This window comes from Myotis yumanensis, unplaced genomic scaffold, assembly GCF_028538775.1.
Source record: "Myotis yumanensis isolate MYYU_CA2020_CCGP unplaced genomic scaffold, mMyoYum1.0.hap1 SCAF_3, whole genome shotgun sequence".
NCBI classification, from domain to species: Eukaryota; Metazoa; Chordata; class Mammalia; order Chiroptera; family Vespertilionidae; genus Myotis; species Myotis yumanensis.
Window position 1 is genome coordinate 38,675,288 of NW_027223754.1, and position 20,111 is coordinate 38,695,398.

A 20,111-nucleotide genomic window follows, 5' to 3' on the forward strand; every position below is an offset into this window, starting at 1 on the left:
AGGGCTTATGGACTAAATTAAGTTCATTTGTAGTAATAGCAAGAAAATTATTTTAGTTTCCAATATCTAAGTTTATGTCCGCATATTTTTACATGGGCTATCCCCTACACCAGTATTGCTGGTGAGAGTTAAATGAAAATACAGTAGCTGCAATTTGTTGAGCCACACAGCTGGTGGCTGGTAGAGCCTATCTGCTAACCGAGGTCCCCAACCACAATGCTCTTTTCTACCAGGCTTCCAGCCTACGTCCACTTAATTCAATTGTGAACTTCATCATGGTGAGTGCAATATTGCATTTATTTTCCTGGCCAGGCAATGTCTGGCACATCAGTGGAGTCCAATCAAATACCCGTAGAATTTAATCGAATAGCCTAACCTCACTGTCCTTAAGTAGCCTGCCATTTGTCTGGTGTTGGGGAAATAATTAAAAATAAAATCTGCCAATCCAGAAAATCTCTCCACCTAAGCAGATGAGAAAGAAAACAATTCTATTATTGGATGAGCACTAAACCAGACTGTGATGGGCATCACAGGCAACCCGCTCAGAGATTGCAAAGACAGAAAGTAACTCACCCTTTTATACATATCCCCACATTACATCCATGTTCTCAAGATGGAAACAACAGTCCTCAAGTAAAAAGACTCTGCAGAACCACTTGTCAAATACAGTTCCCTGTAAATTCCTCCAGTAATTGGGGTGGTCATCTGTGGTAGCTAATTGCCTTTATCCAAAGGAAAAAATCCAACTTCTCCATGACCAGTTGGGTAGTTTTGTAAGAGGTGGGGCCAAGTAGCTAAATTACACACCCACTAGGGGTGCTATTCCTGGCTTGTTTAGAACTTTAAAAAAGATTTGTATACATCTTGAAGAGACAGGGGAAGAATTTACAAGGACAAAGGTTTCTAAGGAAGTGCTCTGAAAGGGGAGGCAGTTGCTTTCCCTTTTTTCATCAGGGAATTTTTTTATTTTTTAGATTTTTTTTTTGTCCTTTCACTGGAAAGATAGGAAAATTGGTTAAATTAGAACACAGAGTCTGCCCAAGTGCCAATGAGTGATAGAAGTGGTGTGAGACAGTCATACTCCCAAAAGACCTTGAGGTGGACATCTCTGCATCTTGGGCGAGGTTGGCAAGAAAGGTAGACTCCTCCTCTGCTGTTACTTGGCATGATAACATCAAGATAAACATCAAGGTCATGGGAAGGGAGCTAAACTTGGAGTGAACTATATAATGTCCAGTTTATAGTATAATGGCTGGTTTAGAGTAAGCCTGAATGTATCTGTGCCCAGATGCCCATAGTGTGGCAGACATGGGAAGATCAGTAAAAATCTATTCTGTATCTTCTTTAAGTTCTGGTAAAATCCCAAAGGACATGCGATGAAAAGGAAGGGTACTGGTACTTGTCCCAAGCCAAGCATATCCTGTCAAAATGTAATAATGTTTTAGAGGCTTCTTTTCCTTGTAATATTTTCACTAGAGGCCCGGTGCACAAAAATTTGTGCACTCGGGGGGTGGATGTCCCTCAGCCCAGCCTGTGCCCTCTCGCAGTCTGGGACCCCTCGGGGGATGACCACCCGCTGGCTTAGGCCTGCTCCCCGTGGGATTGGGCCTAAGCTGGCAATCAGACATCCCTCTGGCAGCCTGGGAGCCCTTGGGGGATGTCCACTTGCCAGCGGGGAGCAGGCCTAAGCTGCAGTTGGACATCCTTAGTGCTGCTGAGGAGGCAGGAGAGGCTCCCACCACCACTGCTGTACTGGCAGCCGTCAGCCTGGCTTGTGGCTGAGCAGAGCTCCCCCTGTGGGAGTGCACTGACCACCAGGGGGCAGCTCCTGCATTGAGCATCTGCCTCTGGTGGTCAGTGCGTGTCATAGTGACCAGTCATTCCAAGTCTTTCTGCTGTTAGGGTGAGTTTGCATATTACCCTTTTATTATATAGGATAGAGGCCTGGTGCAGGGATGGGGGCTGGCTGGTTTGCCCTTCAGGGTTGGGGTTCCCACTGGGGTGCCACTGGGTGCCTGGCCAGCCTGGGTGAGGGACTGATGGCTGTATGCAGCTAGTCACATCCCTTCAGGTGGACGTCCCCACTGGGGTGCCTGGCCAGCCTGGGTGAGGGGCTGATGGCTGTTTGCAGCTGGTCACACTCCTTCAGGTGGGGGTCCCCACTGGGGTGCCTGGCCAGCCTGGGTGAGGAGCTGATGGCTGTTTGCAGGCTGGCCACACCCCCTTTAGGGTGGGGGGTCCCCACTGGGGTGCCTGGCCAGTCTGGGTGAGGGGCTGAGGGCCGTTTTCAGGTTGGCCAAGCCTCCCCGGCGATGGAAGCTCCCAGCCTCTCCTTTTTTTCTGGGATTTATTTACCTTCTATAATTGAAACTTTGTAGCCTGGAGTGGAGCTCAGAGCCGTCCTGGGCTTGGCTTCCTCCATCACCAGGGGCAACCCAAGGCTCCAGCTCCGTGGCCACGGCTGGCTGAAAGCAGGTGTCTGGGGTTTATTTACCTTCTATAATTGAAACTTTGTTGCTTTGAGTGGAGCTTAGAGCTGCTGCGGCAAGCGAGAAGCTTGGCTTCCTCCATCATTGAGGCAACCAAGCCTCCTGCTTGCTCCAGGTGTTGGGTTAATTTGCATATAGTCGCTCTGATTGGTTAGTGGGCGTGGCTTAAGGCGTAGCGAAGGTATGGTCAATTTGCATGTTTGTATTTTATTAGTGTAGATTAAACTTGGAAAAGAGTTAGCTATTAACTTATACATAATAACCTCTCTGATACTTAAAAGTCGTGATGACTAAGTTGCCTTAACTTTCTTACCTTCATGCTTAACTGTCTAATATTAATAAGTGGAGCCTTGGCCACTGTGGTGCAAGCTCAATTCCAGGTCAAGGGCCCATACGTGGATTATAGGTGCCATCCCCAGCCTGGTCAGGGTGAATTTGGGAGACAACCAATCAATGTGTCTCTCTCACATCAATATTTCTCTGTCTCTCTCTCTCTGTCCCTCTCTCTCTCTCTCTCCCCCTCCCTCCCTTCTACTCTCTCTAAAAATCAATGGAAAATATATCTTTCAGTGAGGATTAACAAACAAACAAACAAACAAAAACATATGTGGAAATAATTTGTTAAGAGGGAAATTGAAAGGAAGAATATAAATTAGGAATAAAAAAGATTATCAAATGAATGTGGAATTTTAGAAGTCCAAGTTGAAAAAGGACTAGAAATTAAAATATTTTTAAAATTGTGCATTTTTGTTGTTTTCTTTCTTTTACCTTATTTACCCATTCCAAAAGAAGTATATGCCTTTTTTTTTAATTTGGAAAATATGGTGTAATACAAAGAAAAGGGAAAAAATTCACTTTTCACAAAGGCATCTCTAAAGAACATCTCTAGAGAACCTTCTAGCCTTTTCTCTCTATTTCTTTTTGTACACGGTTGTACTTCCACCATATATACTCTTATCTAGTATTGTAGTATAAGCATTTTTTAAACACTAATAAAAATTTATGAGTGCATTAGTTGTCTATTGCTATATAACAAATCATGAACAACTTAAGAGCTTCCACCACAATCCACATTTATTATCTCATGCAGTTTCTGCAGGCCAGGAATCTGAGACAGGTTTAGCTGGTGTTTCTAATTCAGAGTGTCAGATGAGTTTCTAGTCCAGATGTTGGCTGGGCCTGCAGGCTTCAGTGCAGCTGGAGTATCCACTTCTAAGATGAGTCACTTGTGGCTGTAGGCAAGAAACCTCAGCTCATCACCACATGGGCCTCTCCATAGGGCCCCTTAAGTGTCTTCATGACTCGGCACTTGGCTTCTACCAGAGTGGGTGAGAGAGAGAGCAAGGTAAAACCCACAATGTCTCTTATCACAAACGCTCATTTCCATTTCCTGTTGCTTACACATACCAGCCGTATTCATCGTGGTGGGGACTCACAAGCGTGTGACAACAAAGACTCACAAAAGTGTGAACACCAGGGGGACATCTGCAAGACTAGCTACCACAATGAAAATTTTTAATGGCTGCATGAATCCTATAATAGAGATCTCTATTAATTGTATTAACTGTTTATGTAAGGTTAGATATTATTTCCAATATTTCATTTTTATAAACAACTCTATCAAGCACTCTTGCAAATAAAAATGCCATGAGTACTACAGATTATTTTCTTTGGATATGGTCTCAGATGTGGGATCATTGAGTTATAAAAAAAACTTTTACTTAATTTCCATTTTAAATTGGTTTCATAAGCAAATTAATATTTATATTGCTTATTTCCTCCAATGTATTTGGGGTAAATTCTTTAAAATACCTATGCAGTGATTCACTTCATGTTTATTTTCATTTAATGCATTCTATATGGTGTACATTTTAGGCAGATATTTTATATCATATATAGATAATATTTTGATACTTACAGCATGTGGGTTTTTTCATTGTTATTTAACCATTTTATAGATCCTCCTGAGTTTGTTTGTTGCTGTTATTTTGGACAACTTAGAACTTGATGAAGATCTAAAGAAGCTTAAACAAGTAAGTAATATATGGGGGAATCTTAAAACATGTGCTTACAGGTAATATTAAAGCAGTTCAAACTTCAAAGTAAAAATATAGATTTTGAATAAATTACAGCAGTCTAAGTTGGCAAAATATTTTTGTTTAATTTCATTTGTTATCAGCAAAGGAAATTTTCTATTGCTCTATAATTATCCTAGGAACATTTTTACATTATTTTTATGAGTAAGGGTAAGATTGATATAGTGTAGTAAATTGGACTTAGAGACTGTTCTCCTTCTGCCATTAAATGAAGGTTGTCTGAAAATGAAATGCGTCAAAGCCAAGTTGCCTTTTTGCATAATTATATGTGGTACTCTTGATCATCATAAAAATATTAAACATCAGCTTGCCTTGCCTATAGGTACTAAAAGAGGATTTAGTCTGGGTACCCATGGTGATTATAAAAAATGGAATGAATAAATGATCAACTGTGCCCAATTAAGTATGAAAACAGATTGGATGTTATGGCAATGAAAATTGTATCCCAAAAAAATGAAAATGAAAATGTATGAAGGTTATGTTATTGACGGCAGAAAGATTATAGGTATGATCAACCATTCTCATAGTTTCTGTTACATGGAGGATACTTTGCTTGAATATCTGGCTCTATCTAAGACCCTTTCTGAAGGAGAGTGGGTGGGAGAGAAGGACACTGGAACAGATATTCTTGCGTTATCCTCCCCAACACTGCAAGAATTATAGAGATGCTACCAAAGAGTACCAAGTCTCTAAAACAAATCCTATCTAGATCTAGGAGGCCCTCCACCTTCAGAATTTTCAAATTGCATCTGAGTTGTCTATTTTTAACAAAGGAGAGACATAATATATTTAAATTGTGTTGTTGCCATTTTCATATCTGAAAGTTACATTAAGGCATTTCATCTTACCACTCTTGTTTACATCTCCAAAGCCTATGTTTTAACTAAGGGTTGTCAATAAAGAAAAAAATGGATGTAAAGATGCCCATTTAAATAAACTATATGGCGCTTTGCTTTGAGTATATATCATTTGTTTTATCAAAGTATCACTGATATCTAGTAAGTTTTATTTAATCATTCACTAGGTATTCATGATACTTTGTTTTTCTGGAAATTATATACTTCAAAATTGATTATCCAATTGTGCTAGTCTACAATTTGGAGTATATTCTTTGAATATTTAGAGATATTTGAGCATTAGAAATCCAAATCATAAGTAAAATACCAAAATCCAATTATATTAGTACTTTTCACACTGTTTTTAGCCGTAACTGAACTGAAATTACATTTCTATTAAATTCATCTATTAATTTTATACTTGACTGGTAGCCCGGTGCACAAAATTCATGCACATTGAAAGGGAGTTAATTAGAGAAACGTAATTTGGACTCACTATCTAATATCAATAATATGTGAGTGTGAGGCAGTCCACGTTTCTGAAATTCAATGACATGAATTTTACCTATTACTTTGCCAAATAAATGGAATTTACAGATATAATTTTAAAAAGCATTCAGATTAATATTAAAAACTCTGGCTACCAAGTAAGGTCTGTTTTCAAATTTTTGCCAGCATTGTAAATTGTTTGCAATATCTGCCCATTTGGGGTTGCATGCCATGGTTATAAATAAATCAGGCTTGCCATGCCTCGTTACAATTGCCATAGCATCCTGATATCGCTGCAGCATATTTCTGGGACTACCCTCAAAAGATGATGGAAGTATTATCATTTTACCAATCTGCACATTGTCCTTTTCAGATCTAGATTTGAGATAATCCATCAAACCACTATATTTTTCAACTCTCAACTTAGATTGGTTTGCTTTGATGAAATTATCCGATTGGCCTTCATTTTTGAATATCAATCCACGATAAACTGTTGAGTTAATTTTCCTGCATTTAAAATAGGATTGAATGTGTCCCGCACAGAGAGATGAAATCCATAATACTGCATTTGTGTGACTCGTGTCCTTACATTTTGTCTAGTATTATTGTAGATTACACTGTTGTCTCTGAGTCTTAATGCATATCTGTTCCCCAGCCTTTTTCACCATGTGGAAAAAGAATAGGGTATGTCATCGCATCTAATGTAGGAAACAGGATATTGATTTGTTTCATTTTAGTGGCATTTGGATTATTGGGATCTGGTTTACAATGAATGAGCAAGTCCCTTTCAAAAAGAGGGTCTCCATCTTCGTTTCTGAATATGACAGCAACCTTGGTTACACAGGGAGAATTATATCTACTTGGGTCACTGTTACGATCGTATTTAATCGCCATTGTTACTTTTGTGGGAGCAATACCTTTTGCTGCTGCTTCAGATTGGGCTTCCTTTTCTACCTCATGTAGCATCTTGTTCAATTTTGTTAATTCATTTATTTCATGCATGAGGTTGTTGATGTTGATCATGAGTCTTTCTGAGCAGCCCTGGTTTTCTGGCATTGCTAATCTTTTACTCGTAGCTTCAGCTGTATCCAAAATATAGAGTTGAGCAAACTTCCGAGAAACACCATCCAAAAGATGTAAAGTTCCAGTACGGTGATAAACTTGTCCGTGTATTCTAAAACAGTATGGCCCATATCCTGATGGTGATGCAATATTTGCACCCATGGAAGCAAAAGCAAAAGAACAATTTATGGAATGAATATTTTCCATGAAATTTTTCCTGTCAGAATCTTCGTTTGTCATTAATCTTTTTAAATATGCCGGGTAATCTGGAAAATGTATATCATTTGGACAGATTTTCCCTTTGCTACAACATCGAGTAAATTTCCCATCAGATGGTTTTTCATACGAGAAATTTAGTGATAGGCAAAATTCACATCGAATAGTCATTCCACCACAACTATGTCCGAGGATTGCATCCTCATGTACTCCATTTTCACTGAGAAGGCAGTTCCTACCAGTATTGGTAGCACTTGTTGATGACTGTTCTCTCGACATATTCTGTCATCGCCACCGCCTTCTTTCAACTTTAAAGGCACATTGGTCTTTAGACATTTTCTGTCGATAATGCCGGTGTTTTTCAGCATCAGAGTGACATTTTTCCAGTAGCTGGTGTTCAGATACATCCTGTCCCAGGCGCCACCTTCTTTCAAGATCAGATGCACGCTGCTCTGCAGACACTTTCTGTCGATACCACCGGCATCTTTCAGCTGCAGAGCTACGTTGTATCAACAGTTGTTCTTTAGACATAGTCCCACCTCTCTACTGTCACAGTCTGAGATGCAGGTGAATGAGAGTCCTGGCTATCAGGCCACTGAGAGCTGTCTGACCAATGGCTGAGTGTGGCTGATTCTGTGGGAGGTGGGATTTCCTCCTCCCTGCTGTCAGTTTCCACAGCTGTGATGAGGAAGCTGGGGTGACAGAAGGATCCGCGCCCTCCAAGCCGTCCTCCCTCTCGCTCTGCTCTATGTCCAGTGGTCTCCTGCTCTGCCAAGTCCTCCAAACCTCCAGCTCTCTGCCAGCAAGGTCCCGGGAGTCCACAGGCGTGGCTAGGCGCTGGCAGCCATGCCTCCCCAACCCGCAAAAGTCCCGAGAGCCTGCAGCCATGGCCGCTGTCGCTTCCTGGGGCGCTTGACACCTGCGTATGCAAATTAACCGCCATCTTTGTCGGATAATTTGCATAGTCACTCGGATTGGCTGGTGGGCGTGTCTGGTGGGTGTGGCTTGAGTGTAGTGGAGGGATGGCTAATTTGCATGTTTCTCTTTTATTATATAGGATACTCATTAAATTGCTGTGGGCCAAATATTGTTATAGTAAACTAAAGTGTACTTGGTTCACTTTCTTCTGTCCTATATAATAAAGAGGTAATATGCAAATTGACTGTCACACCCTCACAAGATGGCGGCACCCACAGCAGGGGCGGGACCAGTTGCTCCACACACCTGCCACCAGAGTCCCCTCACCACTCCAGGGGCCTCGGGTCCTCCTGCACCCCCCACTAACTGAAGCTCAGGCAAGCAGGGCCAGCCGAGGCTTGTGTTTCTGGCAGTGGCAGCAGCAGAGGTGAGATGGGGACATCGCCTTCCCCTGATCACCGTGTTGCCTCCCGCCCCTGAGGGCTCCCAGACTGTGAGAGGGGACAGGCCGGGCTGAGGAACGCCCCCCCCCCCCCCCTCCAGTGCATGAATTTTCATGCACCAGGCCTCTAGTTTTTATATAAGAGTACTTTGTGTTTTCACTAGTTTTTTTGTGTGTGTTTTTTAAATATATTTTTATTGATTTCAGAGAGGAAGGGAGGAGAGAGAGATAGAAACATCAATGATGAGAGAGAATCATTGACCAGCTGCCTCCTGCATCCTCCCTACAGGGGGCCAACCCTGCAACCCAGGCATGAGCCCTCAACCAGAATGGAACCTGGAACCCTTTAGTCCACAGGTTCATGCTCTATCCACTGAGCCAAACTAACTATGGGCTGTTTTTACTAGTTTTTAAATATTATGTCATTTTTTTATATCCTTGGTTTCCTTTATTTCCTTTTATCTTGGTCTTTGAGGTAAGGCTCATTTACATAATTTCAAGAATACATTCACACACATCCATCCACATGCATCCACTTTTATGCACATAATGATGTGGATACCTGAAACTTTAGACTGCCTTTTATGGCTTCATTTAGATCTTCAATAAAAATGTTACCTGAAATATTTGTTTAGTTTTTCATGTGCAGGATAACCCTTAAGGATTTAAATGTATATACTCTATTTTTACTATTCCCAGATAGAAAATAGAAAGGGGGAAATGTGAAAAAAAGCACTTGATTTTCTTAATGTTTGAAATTCCAGAAAGCACTATATAGTATTCCAAAGCCTCTCTGTTCAGTTCTAACTTTTATTTCATCTTTTATTCTTTCCACCAACTAGTCTACAGGTTTATATTCCTCTAGTAACATTTGTTGAGAGCTCAGTTCTAATAAGTGGCAGGGTTAGGATTTGAACCCAGGCGATTCGGATCAAAACCCCAGGCTCTTAGCCTTCACACTACATTGAGTTGAGCTAAAGCTGTGTAGATGTCAAACAGGAGTCATGCCTTATGTGAAGGCTCACTCACAGGACTTTTAAATATCTGTTTATAAATAATGATATTTTAGATGACAGAGACATCATTATATTTATGAAATAACTATTGATGTAAGGGTCAGTTTTCTGAGTAATGAAGATGAATTAAGTAACCCAATCATTAAAACTATCCAAAATAGTTCTGTGTTTCTCCTTGAAAAGCAGATGATCTAATCAGAGCCACTGGAGTTAGGACAGTTGCAGACTGTAAGAGCTAAAATGCTCACGATTCACCCAACATAATGACAGGCGCTGCCCAAGGCAGCTCTTCTTTCCGTGACCTTCTGGAGAAAGGATCCTCCTTAGACATAGACATCAAATGCCTGCCGCATATTAACATGTCAGCCAGGCCTCCAGAGACTTTTAATCTATTTTATTATGATTGTTTATTTAAAAAAATTGTGTTAAATTATAAATCTTGGTTCTTAGACACTTTTCAAGAGCAATAGAAGCAAGTACCTCTAAAATGGAGAAGTGAAATATGAGATATTAAACAGAGCTATTAGAAAGAGAAAACAAGTTCTCACGCTTGGGGGAAGGAAATATGTCCCTGAACATCGGCAAAATGGGAGATCATGGTAGAAAGCTAAATGGTAAAGTGAAAGAATTAGAATGGAAGAGAAGAAATAAGTGAAGAAGTAATCTAGGAAAACATTTCAGATATGAAATTAAGGGAAAGAGCATGGATTATGACTATCTGTAACATGGTGATAAACTGGGAGGAATGTGACCAAATCCAGAGTCAGGAAAGTGATAGTCAGGTGGCCAAGTGTCAAAGGACACCAAACCTTTCAGGGAGAAGGTCCCCAAGGGCAAGTATAGTCTACTGATCAGTTGGTGGTGGACTTGTAGAATAGTATTCTCCTTAAGTAGAAACATGGTGCTATATATATATTTTCCCCATTCTGATGTCACCTCCTTGCCCTTTAAGACAGTGGTTTCCAACCAGGGATTGCTGTCCTCTAGGGCTTTTCAAGAGAAACTATAGAGCCAGCAGCCCTTTTTACCACTACAGGAAGCCAAAAGGGAATTGTGTGTTTACCCAGCATAAGAGTAGTTGTGCTAACTAAAATGCCAACTTTAATACCTGTAGTTGGGTATCTGCAAATTCTATGTGACAGCTCAGCTTCCCTAATGCTGAAACTGATGTCTTTTCATTTATGCCTTCCTTTCAAGAAAAAGAAGCAACATTGAATTACATATTACTTAATAAAGGCATTTTTATAGAGGGAAAAAATTTAAGATGGAATTCAGGGGAAAATAAAAGAGCTCCTTGGAGATGAATTTTGAATGATTCTGACATAGAACCTATTCCCAACATTCCCCTCTCTGAGATATCACCAGAATTGTGCCTTAATGGTCACTGCTATAGCTTTTCCTTTGTAACTCTTCAAAATAAATAATGTAAATACTATCCATGTAAAATTCATCTCCTGATTTCCCTATGTGTTGAATATAAGATGCAATCTATTCCTAGTAGTAATATACAACAGCAGCAATCAGTTCATAGTGGCCATAATTTACATGACTTCATAGCTAATTAAATAGAGACCATGCTTCTATTTTCAGCATCCCCAAAACCCATTCTGGACCTGGATATAATAGATAGATGATAGATAGATAGATAGATAAAAGATAATGGTTTTCTACGTAAGATCAGAACATTGACTAAGAACAGGATTGTTAGTGAATGTATAATTTGCTGTCAAGAAGCCAGATTAGTTTGTATGGAGGCTAAAAAAAAACCCTTGACCTAATACTATACTCTGAACAATAGGGGGAGATAATGATATTGATGTTCAGTGATGTTGGAATAACACTGGGGAATGTAGGTAGAGTTTTGCAAACTTTGAAAATGAAGAGAATTCTTGCAGCTTTAATTATTCTTATAAATTCAGTGCAAGGCAGATATAAAGCGTTTTCTTTTAAGCAGTATAAAATTCATTGAACTATGAGGGGGAGAAACCCATAGAAAAGCCTCAGGGAAAGAATGATTGAAAAGGGAACTATTGATAGTCTGTTTAGATTAAATTCAAAGCTCTGAAATTAAAACTGTCTCCCCAGTTCTATATCATCTCATTTGAATCCTGATTCAAATTTGATGATGTTTGGCCTTTGATGATGTCCACTGCATATTGGTGGGGTGGGAGGATAGGTAAAGAAGCTTCTCTCACTTATTGAATATTTTTTAAATAAAAAAATTATATTTCTTTTAAACATATGAGCTCCAGATTAATTTTTCTCTCTAGCCTTATCTGGGAGCTTACATTTTCATCTCTGTCTTGTATCCGATATTGAAGTCATTCCAGATTTAGGACAATGTCAAGGAGACAGGGTGTTGCCAGAGTATACCACTCAGCTAAGCACTGGTTTCTATCACCTGATCTGAGTGGAGCTGTCATTATTCTCAGTACTTTGTCCATCTCTCATTAGTGAACTCAAACTAATGTAACATAAAATAGAGTGATGTAACTGCTACAATAATAAATATTATTGAAAACTACCATATGCAAGGTACTTCATATTAAATTATTGAATTTAATTCTAAATATTAAAGACACAGAAACTAACATTTAAGGAAGTAAACTCCTTGCCCAAATTCACATTATCTGTAAATGCCTAAGTTGGGATAACATGGGCCATCAAACTCTAAACCAGTGTCCTCACTGAAAGATGCCATACTACCTGATCAGTTCATTCATTCATTATGAAATGCATGTCTAGAAAATAGAGTGCATGAGATGCATACATTTGTGAATCAGCATACCCCCTCTCTGTGGGTATATAGACTGGAGGTCAAATTCTGATCAAAATATAACTTAGTGTTATATTTGGCTTCTTGACAGCCAATTGTACAAAATATAACTTAATCATAGGAGCCAATGAGGAAGAGCCAGGAACTAGTGTGGGATGTGGGGGAGGAGGGTTGAATGATTCCAATATGTAATGGCCTGAGGCTGAGATGGTCTGAAGTATTCCTTTCATTGTTGGCATATTACTCCCCATTCTGTAATCTTCAGGTCTGAATACTGTGCTTCATATATTGTGTTAGGGGCAAGGGACATTGTTCCTGCCTTAAAATAGCTTGGGAGCTTCTGGGAGAAAGTAACAAGTAAACACATACTACGAGAGGCTTGAGGAGCACATAGGCAACATATCTAGCATAGACTATGAAATCAGAGATGTTTTCTCACAAGTATGGTACAGACTGAAATCTGAAGGTTGAATAATGCCTATCCAGGTGAAAGGGGTTGGAAGAAGGTGGCATGAGGAAAGGTACTTAAGATGAAAGGAACAACAAGCTTTTTCTTTAGGCAAGAAACAGCACAGTGACTTTTTTAGAGGCCACTAGAATTTCACTGTGAGTCAAGTATAGAACAAAGAAGAAAATGATGAGCTGGAAAATAAGCTTGGATAAGCAGATGAAATTAGTGTGAGCAGCATTAAGCATTTAGATATTATGCTGAGGGCATTTAAGCCAAAGAGTGACATAATGTCCCCTACATTCCAGCTTCAGTGTGTAAAATGGACTGAAGGACACTTAGGCTGAAGATAGGAGGACCAATTTCTGAGGCAGACAGTGATTATAGCTCAATAAAGGATATAGAGATGGGGGAACAAAGGAGTGATTTAATAGAGAGGAGGGAAAACAGAGGATAGGATTTGGTGACTAGATATAGGAGATGAGAAAAGGCAGGAGACAAGGATGTTACCCAGGTTCCCAGATTGCCCAAGGTGTTCCATGACAGAGAATACAAGAGAAGAAAGGAATATGGGTTTTGTTCACTTGTTTTCTTTTAGGTGATGGAGGTTGGTCATATTTTCCATGAGATAGATGCCTGGGAGCTATCTTAGAGATGATGTCTACAGGTATATGTAAGGATTAAAGGGGAGGTGAACTATCTGTGCTGAAATAGATATTGAAGAGGAGCAAAAAATCACCATACAGATGATAATTTAAAACCCTTAGAAATCACAAGTTTACCAAAGGAAGAATAGTTCCCTGAATCACAGGAGCCAATGAGGAAGAGCCTGAAATGGGAATAAGAAGTCACAGCCCAAGAGGTAGGAGGAAAGGCTGGAATGTGTTTGCCATCAAATCCAAAAGGTTCAAGTGTTTCAAGAAGGAGGTTGTGGTCAACATGCGCAAAGACTTTACAGAGGTCAAAACTGTCACCATTGAAAAAAATCCTATTTATGATAGTGTCACAAAGAATAAAATATTTAGGAATAAACTTAACCAAGGAGGTGAAAGACTTCTACACTGAAAACTGTAAAACATTGGTGAAAAAAATCATAGGAGATATAAATAAATGAAAAGACATCCTGTGAAGTTGAAGACTTAATACTGTGGATTAGAAGACTTAATATTGTTAAAAATGTCCATACTATTCAAAGTAATCAACAGATTCAGTGCAATCTCCATCAAAATTTCAATGTATTTTCTGCAGTCATAGAAAGAATGTTCTAAAATTCATAGGGACTTTCAAGGGACCCCAGACAGCCAAAACAATCCTAAAGAAAACAAACCAAGTTGGAGGCCTCATACTTCATGATTTCAAAACATATAACAAAGCTACAAAAATTAAAGTTACATGGTACTGACATAAAGACAGACATATAAATCAATCAAACAGCAAGAGAATCCATAAATAAACCCTGGCATATAGGGTCAGTCTTTGACAAAAGGTGTCAAAACTGCATAAAAGGCAAGTGACTGTCTGTTTACCAAATGATGTAGAGAAAACTAGAAGTCCACATACAAAAGAAAGATGTTGGACCCTTACCTTACACCATATGCAAAAATGAACTCAAAATGGATTAAAGACCCTTATGTAATATGTAAACTATGAGAATCCTTGAAGAAGACACTATGGAAAGCTTCATAACATTGGAATTGGCATTAGTTTCTTGGATCTAACACCAAAAACACAGGTGACAATGCCCTAGCTGGTTTGGCTCAGTACATAGAGCCTCAGCCTGTGGACTGAAGGGTCCCGGGTTCAATTCCAGTCAAGGGACATACCTTGGTTGCAGGCTCCTCCCCAGTTCAGGCCTGGTCGGGACTCGTCCAGGAGGCAACCAATTGATGTGTTTCTCTCATGTTGATATTTCTCGCTGTCTCTCTCTCTTTCCTCCACTCTCTCTAAAACTCAATGGAAAAATATCCTGTATCTGTTAAGGAGTTCATATCCAGAATATAAAAAGAATTCCTACAACTCAACAACAAAAGCAAACAACCCAACTTAAAAGATGGTAAAGGACTTGAATACACATTTCTCCAAAGAAGATATGAGTGGCCAACAAGCATATGAAAAGATGCTCCACATCACTATTTATTAGAGAAATATAAATAAAAACCACAATGGTATACCACCTCAGATGCACTGGGATGACCACTATCTGGAAAAAAAGAAAGAAAGAATGAAAGAAAGAAAGGAAGGAAGGAAGGAAGGAAGGAAGGAAGGAAGGAAGGAAGGAAGGAAGGAAGAAAGAAAAGAAAAGAAAAAGTTGGAGAAAATTTAGACAAATTGGAACACTGGTGCATTGTTGGTGGTAATGTAAAATGGTGCATGAACCATGTCCAGCATGCCAGTGGTGAACCTGAGGAGGGGCAGTGAAGGATTAAAGAAAACAGACAAGAGAATACAGCTGGGGCCAGGTGGGACACTGTTCTCGGATGGAGAGACAGTGTCACAGCCTGTAAGCTGAGTCTTTATTTTATAGACAGAACCCACGAGGCAAAGCAAGGGCGTGGTCAAGATGTTTACAATGTTTTTGTGAGTTTTGAATCTACTTAATTACATGCACCTGAGAACTCTATCAAGCTTTGTTTTGGCAGCACTTGCTGCACCTCCTGCAGCCTACATCGCTTAGCCACCTGGGACCACAGGTTCGGACCATAAGGTCAAGCTTACAACCATAGCCTTTGGCTATAAATGTGCTGGGAGGGCTTTGCCCTCCAAGCTGGGACCTGCATGTGGCTTTGCCACGAGAGGACCATGCCCTCTCATTAGTCCGAGGCTTGAACCTGTCCAAACGCTGTAGCCGCTCTCCACAGGTGCAGCCACTATGGAAAACAGTATATGGTTTCTCAAAAAAAATGAAAAATAGATACCACTTCTGGGTATATATCCAAAGAATTGAACACATAACCCATGTTTATTGCAGCATTATTGACAGTAGCCAAGAGGTGGAAGCGACCCAGATATCCATTGACAGGTGAATGGATAAAGATAATGTGGATATACAGGGTGGGGCAAAGATAGGTTTTCAGTTGTTTGTACAGAACTTTAAACCTACTTTTGCCCCACCCTGTATACATACAGTGGAATATTTCTCAGCCTTAAAAAAGAAGGAAATTATGACATGCTATAGCATGAATGAACCTTAAGGACATTATGCTAAGTGAAATAAGCCTGTGACAAAAAGATCAATACTGTATAATCCCACTTACACAAAATATTTAAATTAGTCAAATTTATAGAAATAGAAAACAGACTGGTGGTCAACAGGGGCTTGGGGCGAAGGGCAAAGAAGTGATGTTTAATGGCTACAACAATATGAATGTACTTAACACTACTAACCCCTCAAAATTGATTAAGATGGAAAATGTTGTGTTATGTGTTTTTTATCACAATGTTACATTTTTTAACTTAAAAAAATTAACAATAAGGAAGTGGTCAATGATGGTGATGAAAGCAGGCTCAGGGACTTTGTGTAGAAAATGAGGAATGAGCAACCGCTGAGGAAGTGAAGATGAGTTGCCAACCCTTTGCTCTCGGATTCATTCTCTTAAGTTTTTAGAAAGACTGCCTAGTTACTGAGTCTTAATTTTTTCTAGGTATGTTAGCACCATTTACTACAGTGCTACCCTACCTTTTTCCCATTGTGATATGCATAGAGAATGATTTTTATACAACATACTGGGATCAACAGTTGGAAATCTACAATTGGAAACATCAGATATCTAGGATTCCTGCCACTCTAGGAAACAGCTTCCCAGCAGCTAGAGAATCAATATCCTGAAGAAACTATAGATCCTTGTGGCTGAGAGTCCCGAAACTTCACCTTTTACTCAAAGCCTTTGGTGTGACCCAAATCCACTTGAGGCCCTTCTCTCAATATTTTGCCCATGGAATGACCCTTTTGTTGTCAATTTACATATTATTACCTGTACTTTTCATAATTTAAGTATCAAAAGATCATCTTATATAGCATTTGACCTGCTGTTTCTGAAATTGCTTCATTACTAGACTTTGGTAAATAATAAGTTCTTATATTAACTCATGAACAAGCTATAAAATTAGTTTAAAGAGATGACTTGGCTAAAATTGAGAACTGTTCAGAGTAAGACTCAAAGCAATAGGTGCCAAAAGAGGCTCAGAATTTGTGGATATCAATTATCATCATAAGGCAACAGAGATGTGGAAGTCAATGCAAAAAAGAGACACAACCAACTGGAATTTTGGACCTAAACAGGTATAAGTCGGATCCAGGAAGTTAAATTAAAGCAGAAGAGGTACCTATTAGAATCTAAGTCCTCCTATTATGGTTAAATCATGTTCCTCAAAATACAGGAGTTGGCAGAAGTAGGTTTATATGAAACAGAGTTTATTCTTGTATTATTTATTTATTTGCCTTATTATTATTATTTCATATCCTTACTTATGACTTATCTTTTAGGTAATGATGGCTGGTAATTTAACCTACTTTTGCCTATCCCTTTACATATGGAAGCCCTAACTCCCAGTACCTGTGAATGTGTCCTTACTTAGAAATAGGGTATTTGTCAATGAAAATGAGTTAAGATGAGGTCATTAGGTGAGCCCTAACTTATTATGACTGGTGTCCTTATATGGAAAGGAGAAGAGACACAGATAGACACCCAGGAAGAACACCAAGTGATGACAGAGACTGGACTGAGGTGTCTACAAATGAAAGAACACCAAGGATTGCCAACCTTCACCAGGAGCTGGGAGGGAATCCTCAAACAGACCCTTCCTCAGAACATCCAGAACAAACCAAACCCACAGAAACCTTAAATTTGGACTTCTAGCCTCCAGAAATTGTTTTAATCCACCCAACTTTTGGTACTTTGTTACCACAGCCCCTGGGAACTGAAACACCTCCAGAGCTTTGTTCTCCAGCCTCAAGAGGAAATGATTCCTTTCTGACACTGGGAAGTAATGTACTGAGAGGACAGCAAGTAGGGACAATAGGTGCACTCTCAGAATGCCAGCTTTTACCTACCAAGAACAGCTTGGAGTCATTTTCTTTTGCCTCTAATCAAATAAGTCTTATAAAAGTAAATTTATAGATTTGAGACTTTCTTGGAGGAAGGGTTTTTCTAAGCCTTTCCTAAATTTCCTGTGTGACTGACCCAAACCAGATCACTTTTAGAGGATTTTCCAGAACCTTGTTCTTTGCCTCATCCACTGGCACTCAGGATGTTTTATAAGTTAGCTTAAGTCTCTCTTGCCATTGAACAAACATAAAATGACTGGCCTAGGACTGTCTGTTTACACTGGTGAGTTGTCGGTTGTGTCATTCTATAATTGTGCTAATTTATCATTACTTTTATTACAGTTTGTCACAGCATACTGTAAGATAATTCCTCAAGTTAAAAAAAAAAGTGCCCAAACCTAGGCAAGAAACACCTCAACTCTGTCTGAACTCAGAATGCCTGGCCCTCAGCTGTGGGGACTATATTTCATTTAATCAAGACAAGAGAAATTTTAAAAGCTTACAGTGATTTTTGTTCTTCGGATCCTGTCACAGACAATGGGAAAGTGCATTGTTATGGTCCTAAGAAAAAGCATGAAATTTGTTTTCAGTTTTATGCAGCTTCTCACAATTGTTGAATTGCAAAAAGACTGTTAGCTGTGTTAAGACTTGTAAGGAGTTGGGGAGGGGAGGTTTACCCTGTGTGCACCTAAACAGGAAACATGAATACACTGGAGATGTTGTCCTTGCCTTGACTGATTTCTTGTGGTCTCAGGTTTCACACAGAACTTTGAATAGATATTAGTTTTCTAAGGTTGCCATAACAGAAATATAAAATCTAGGTGGCTTAAAACTATAGAAATTCATTGTCTTACAGTTCCATATACTTTTCCATTCTTCCCAAAGCCTTTTTTATTATCCATCTGCTTGTTCATTCATTTTTCAAATCTTTGAGTTCCTACCATGTGCAAGACACTGGCCAGACACTGAAGAGACAAGACTAGACAATTAAGTTTTCTGTTCTCATGACATTTATGATCTAATGGAGGAGCTAGACAATCAAATCAAGTAATAAATATTTCCAAATTGAGATGATTTTTTTTTTTTTAGAAAAGAACACAATTTGAGAAGTTAATAAAAGACCTTGACCAAGATGGTGGTCAGGGAGGTGAAGAAGGGGAAAGAAACACGTGAGCTAAGTTATGAAGAATGAGCTGCAGTGAACTTCATGGAGGTGTTGGTAGATGCGGGGAGGTAGAGCATTCCAGAGAGAAGGAAAAGCATTCAGCACAAACAGAATTTAGAAAGCTCAGAGTAAAGTGGTGTAAAGTGGTCCTAGAAAAGTAAGCAGGTATGGACGCTGAAGCTTGAAAAACGTGAAGAGCTTTTTTTTTTTTTAACCTTTAACCTAAGAGTAATAGGAAGCCACTGAAGGCTTTCAAGATGGGAGGCAGTGGTGAATTAAAGAGCTATTTGGGAAGTAAAATCAACAGGGACTTGGTGACCATTTGGATTGAAGGACGTAGGGATAGAGTCTCAAGGATGACTCTTGGTTTCAGGTTTGTCTCCTTGAATGGATAATGATGACATTCACTGAACCAGGAAACATCAGTATAGAACTGTATTTGAGGGAAACCATTATCAACTCAGTCTTGGGCGTGTTGGGTTTGTAATGAGTTTGAGATTCTGAACACAGATGCTTAATATTTGATTGCATGTATTGGTCTAGAGTTTAAAGATTAGGGCTGGCTGGCTGGAGATTAATTATGATTACTCAATGTAATTCTTAGTTATTTATCCAGTGTCTACTATGTGCCAGTTGATCTTTCCTTATATTCTAGGCCTATGGGGTAAGTCAGTGAAAAACCAGAAAACTCCCTGTCCTCTCTCATTCTTTAATCCTAGTGAAGTTCTCTGTATTTGCTTAATAGTGAAAGTTGTAAATCTGGATGAGATTGCATAGGATGGGAAGAAAAGAGAGATTGGCGCCATGAGTAAAAACAACCTTTAATAACTGCTGCTGCTTTGCTCTTAGAATAACCCAAATAATGTCTTTGTTTTTCTTTATGTAAATTTCGACTTTTGGTTCTGTTAAAATAATCAACACTTTCTCTGTCTCGAGTTCTATTTTCTAATAAGTAAAGCTCTTCTAGTCCATATCACTCCTTTTAGGCCAGAATTCCGTATTTCACTGCCCCACAATGCTAGTCAGCCTTATAGAGAGCCATCATCTTTGAACAAGTCTAGGTCTAGGCCAAACTACAAAGAGAGGCACCCTGAAATTTCCTAAGACAGTCCCT

At 39.4% G+C, this 20,111-nt stretch overlaps 1 protein-coding gene across 5 annotated transcripts in view; it reads left to right on the forward strand.

The window, feature by feature from the left end:
• Positions 1-20,111, forward strand: part of NALCN (sodium leak channel, non-selective) — a 300,069-nt gene that overhangs the window by 172,796 nt on the left and 107,162 nt on the right. For 4 of the 5 annotated variants that reach the window (XM_070408640.1, XM_070408639.1, XM_070408641.1 and 1 more), the window contains one exon: positions 4,448-4,522. The exons of the other annotated variant lie outside the window; for it this stretch is intronic. In XM_070408640.1, coding sequence (XP_070264741.1) covers positions 4,448-4,522 — 75 coding nt within the window. The remainder of the gene's footprint in view (positions 1-4,447; positions 4,523-20,111) is intronic. 5 annotated transcript variants of the gene reach the window in all.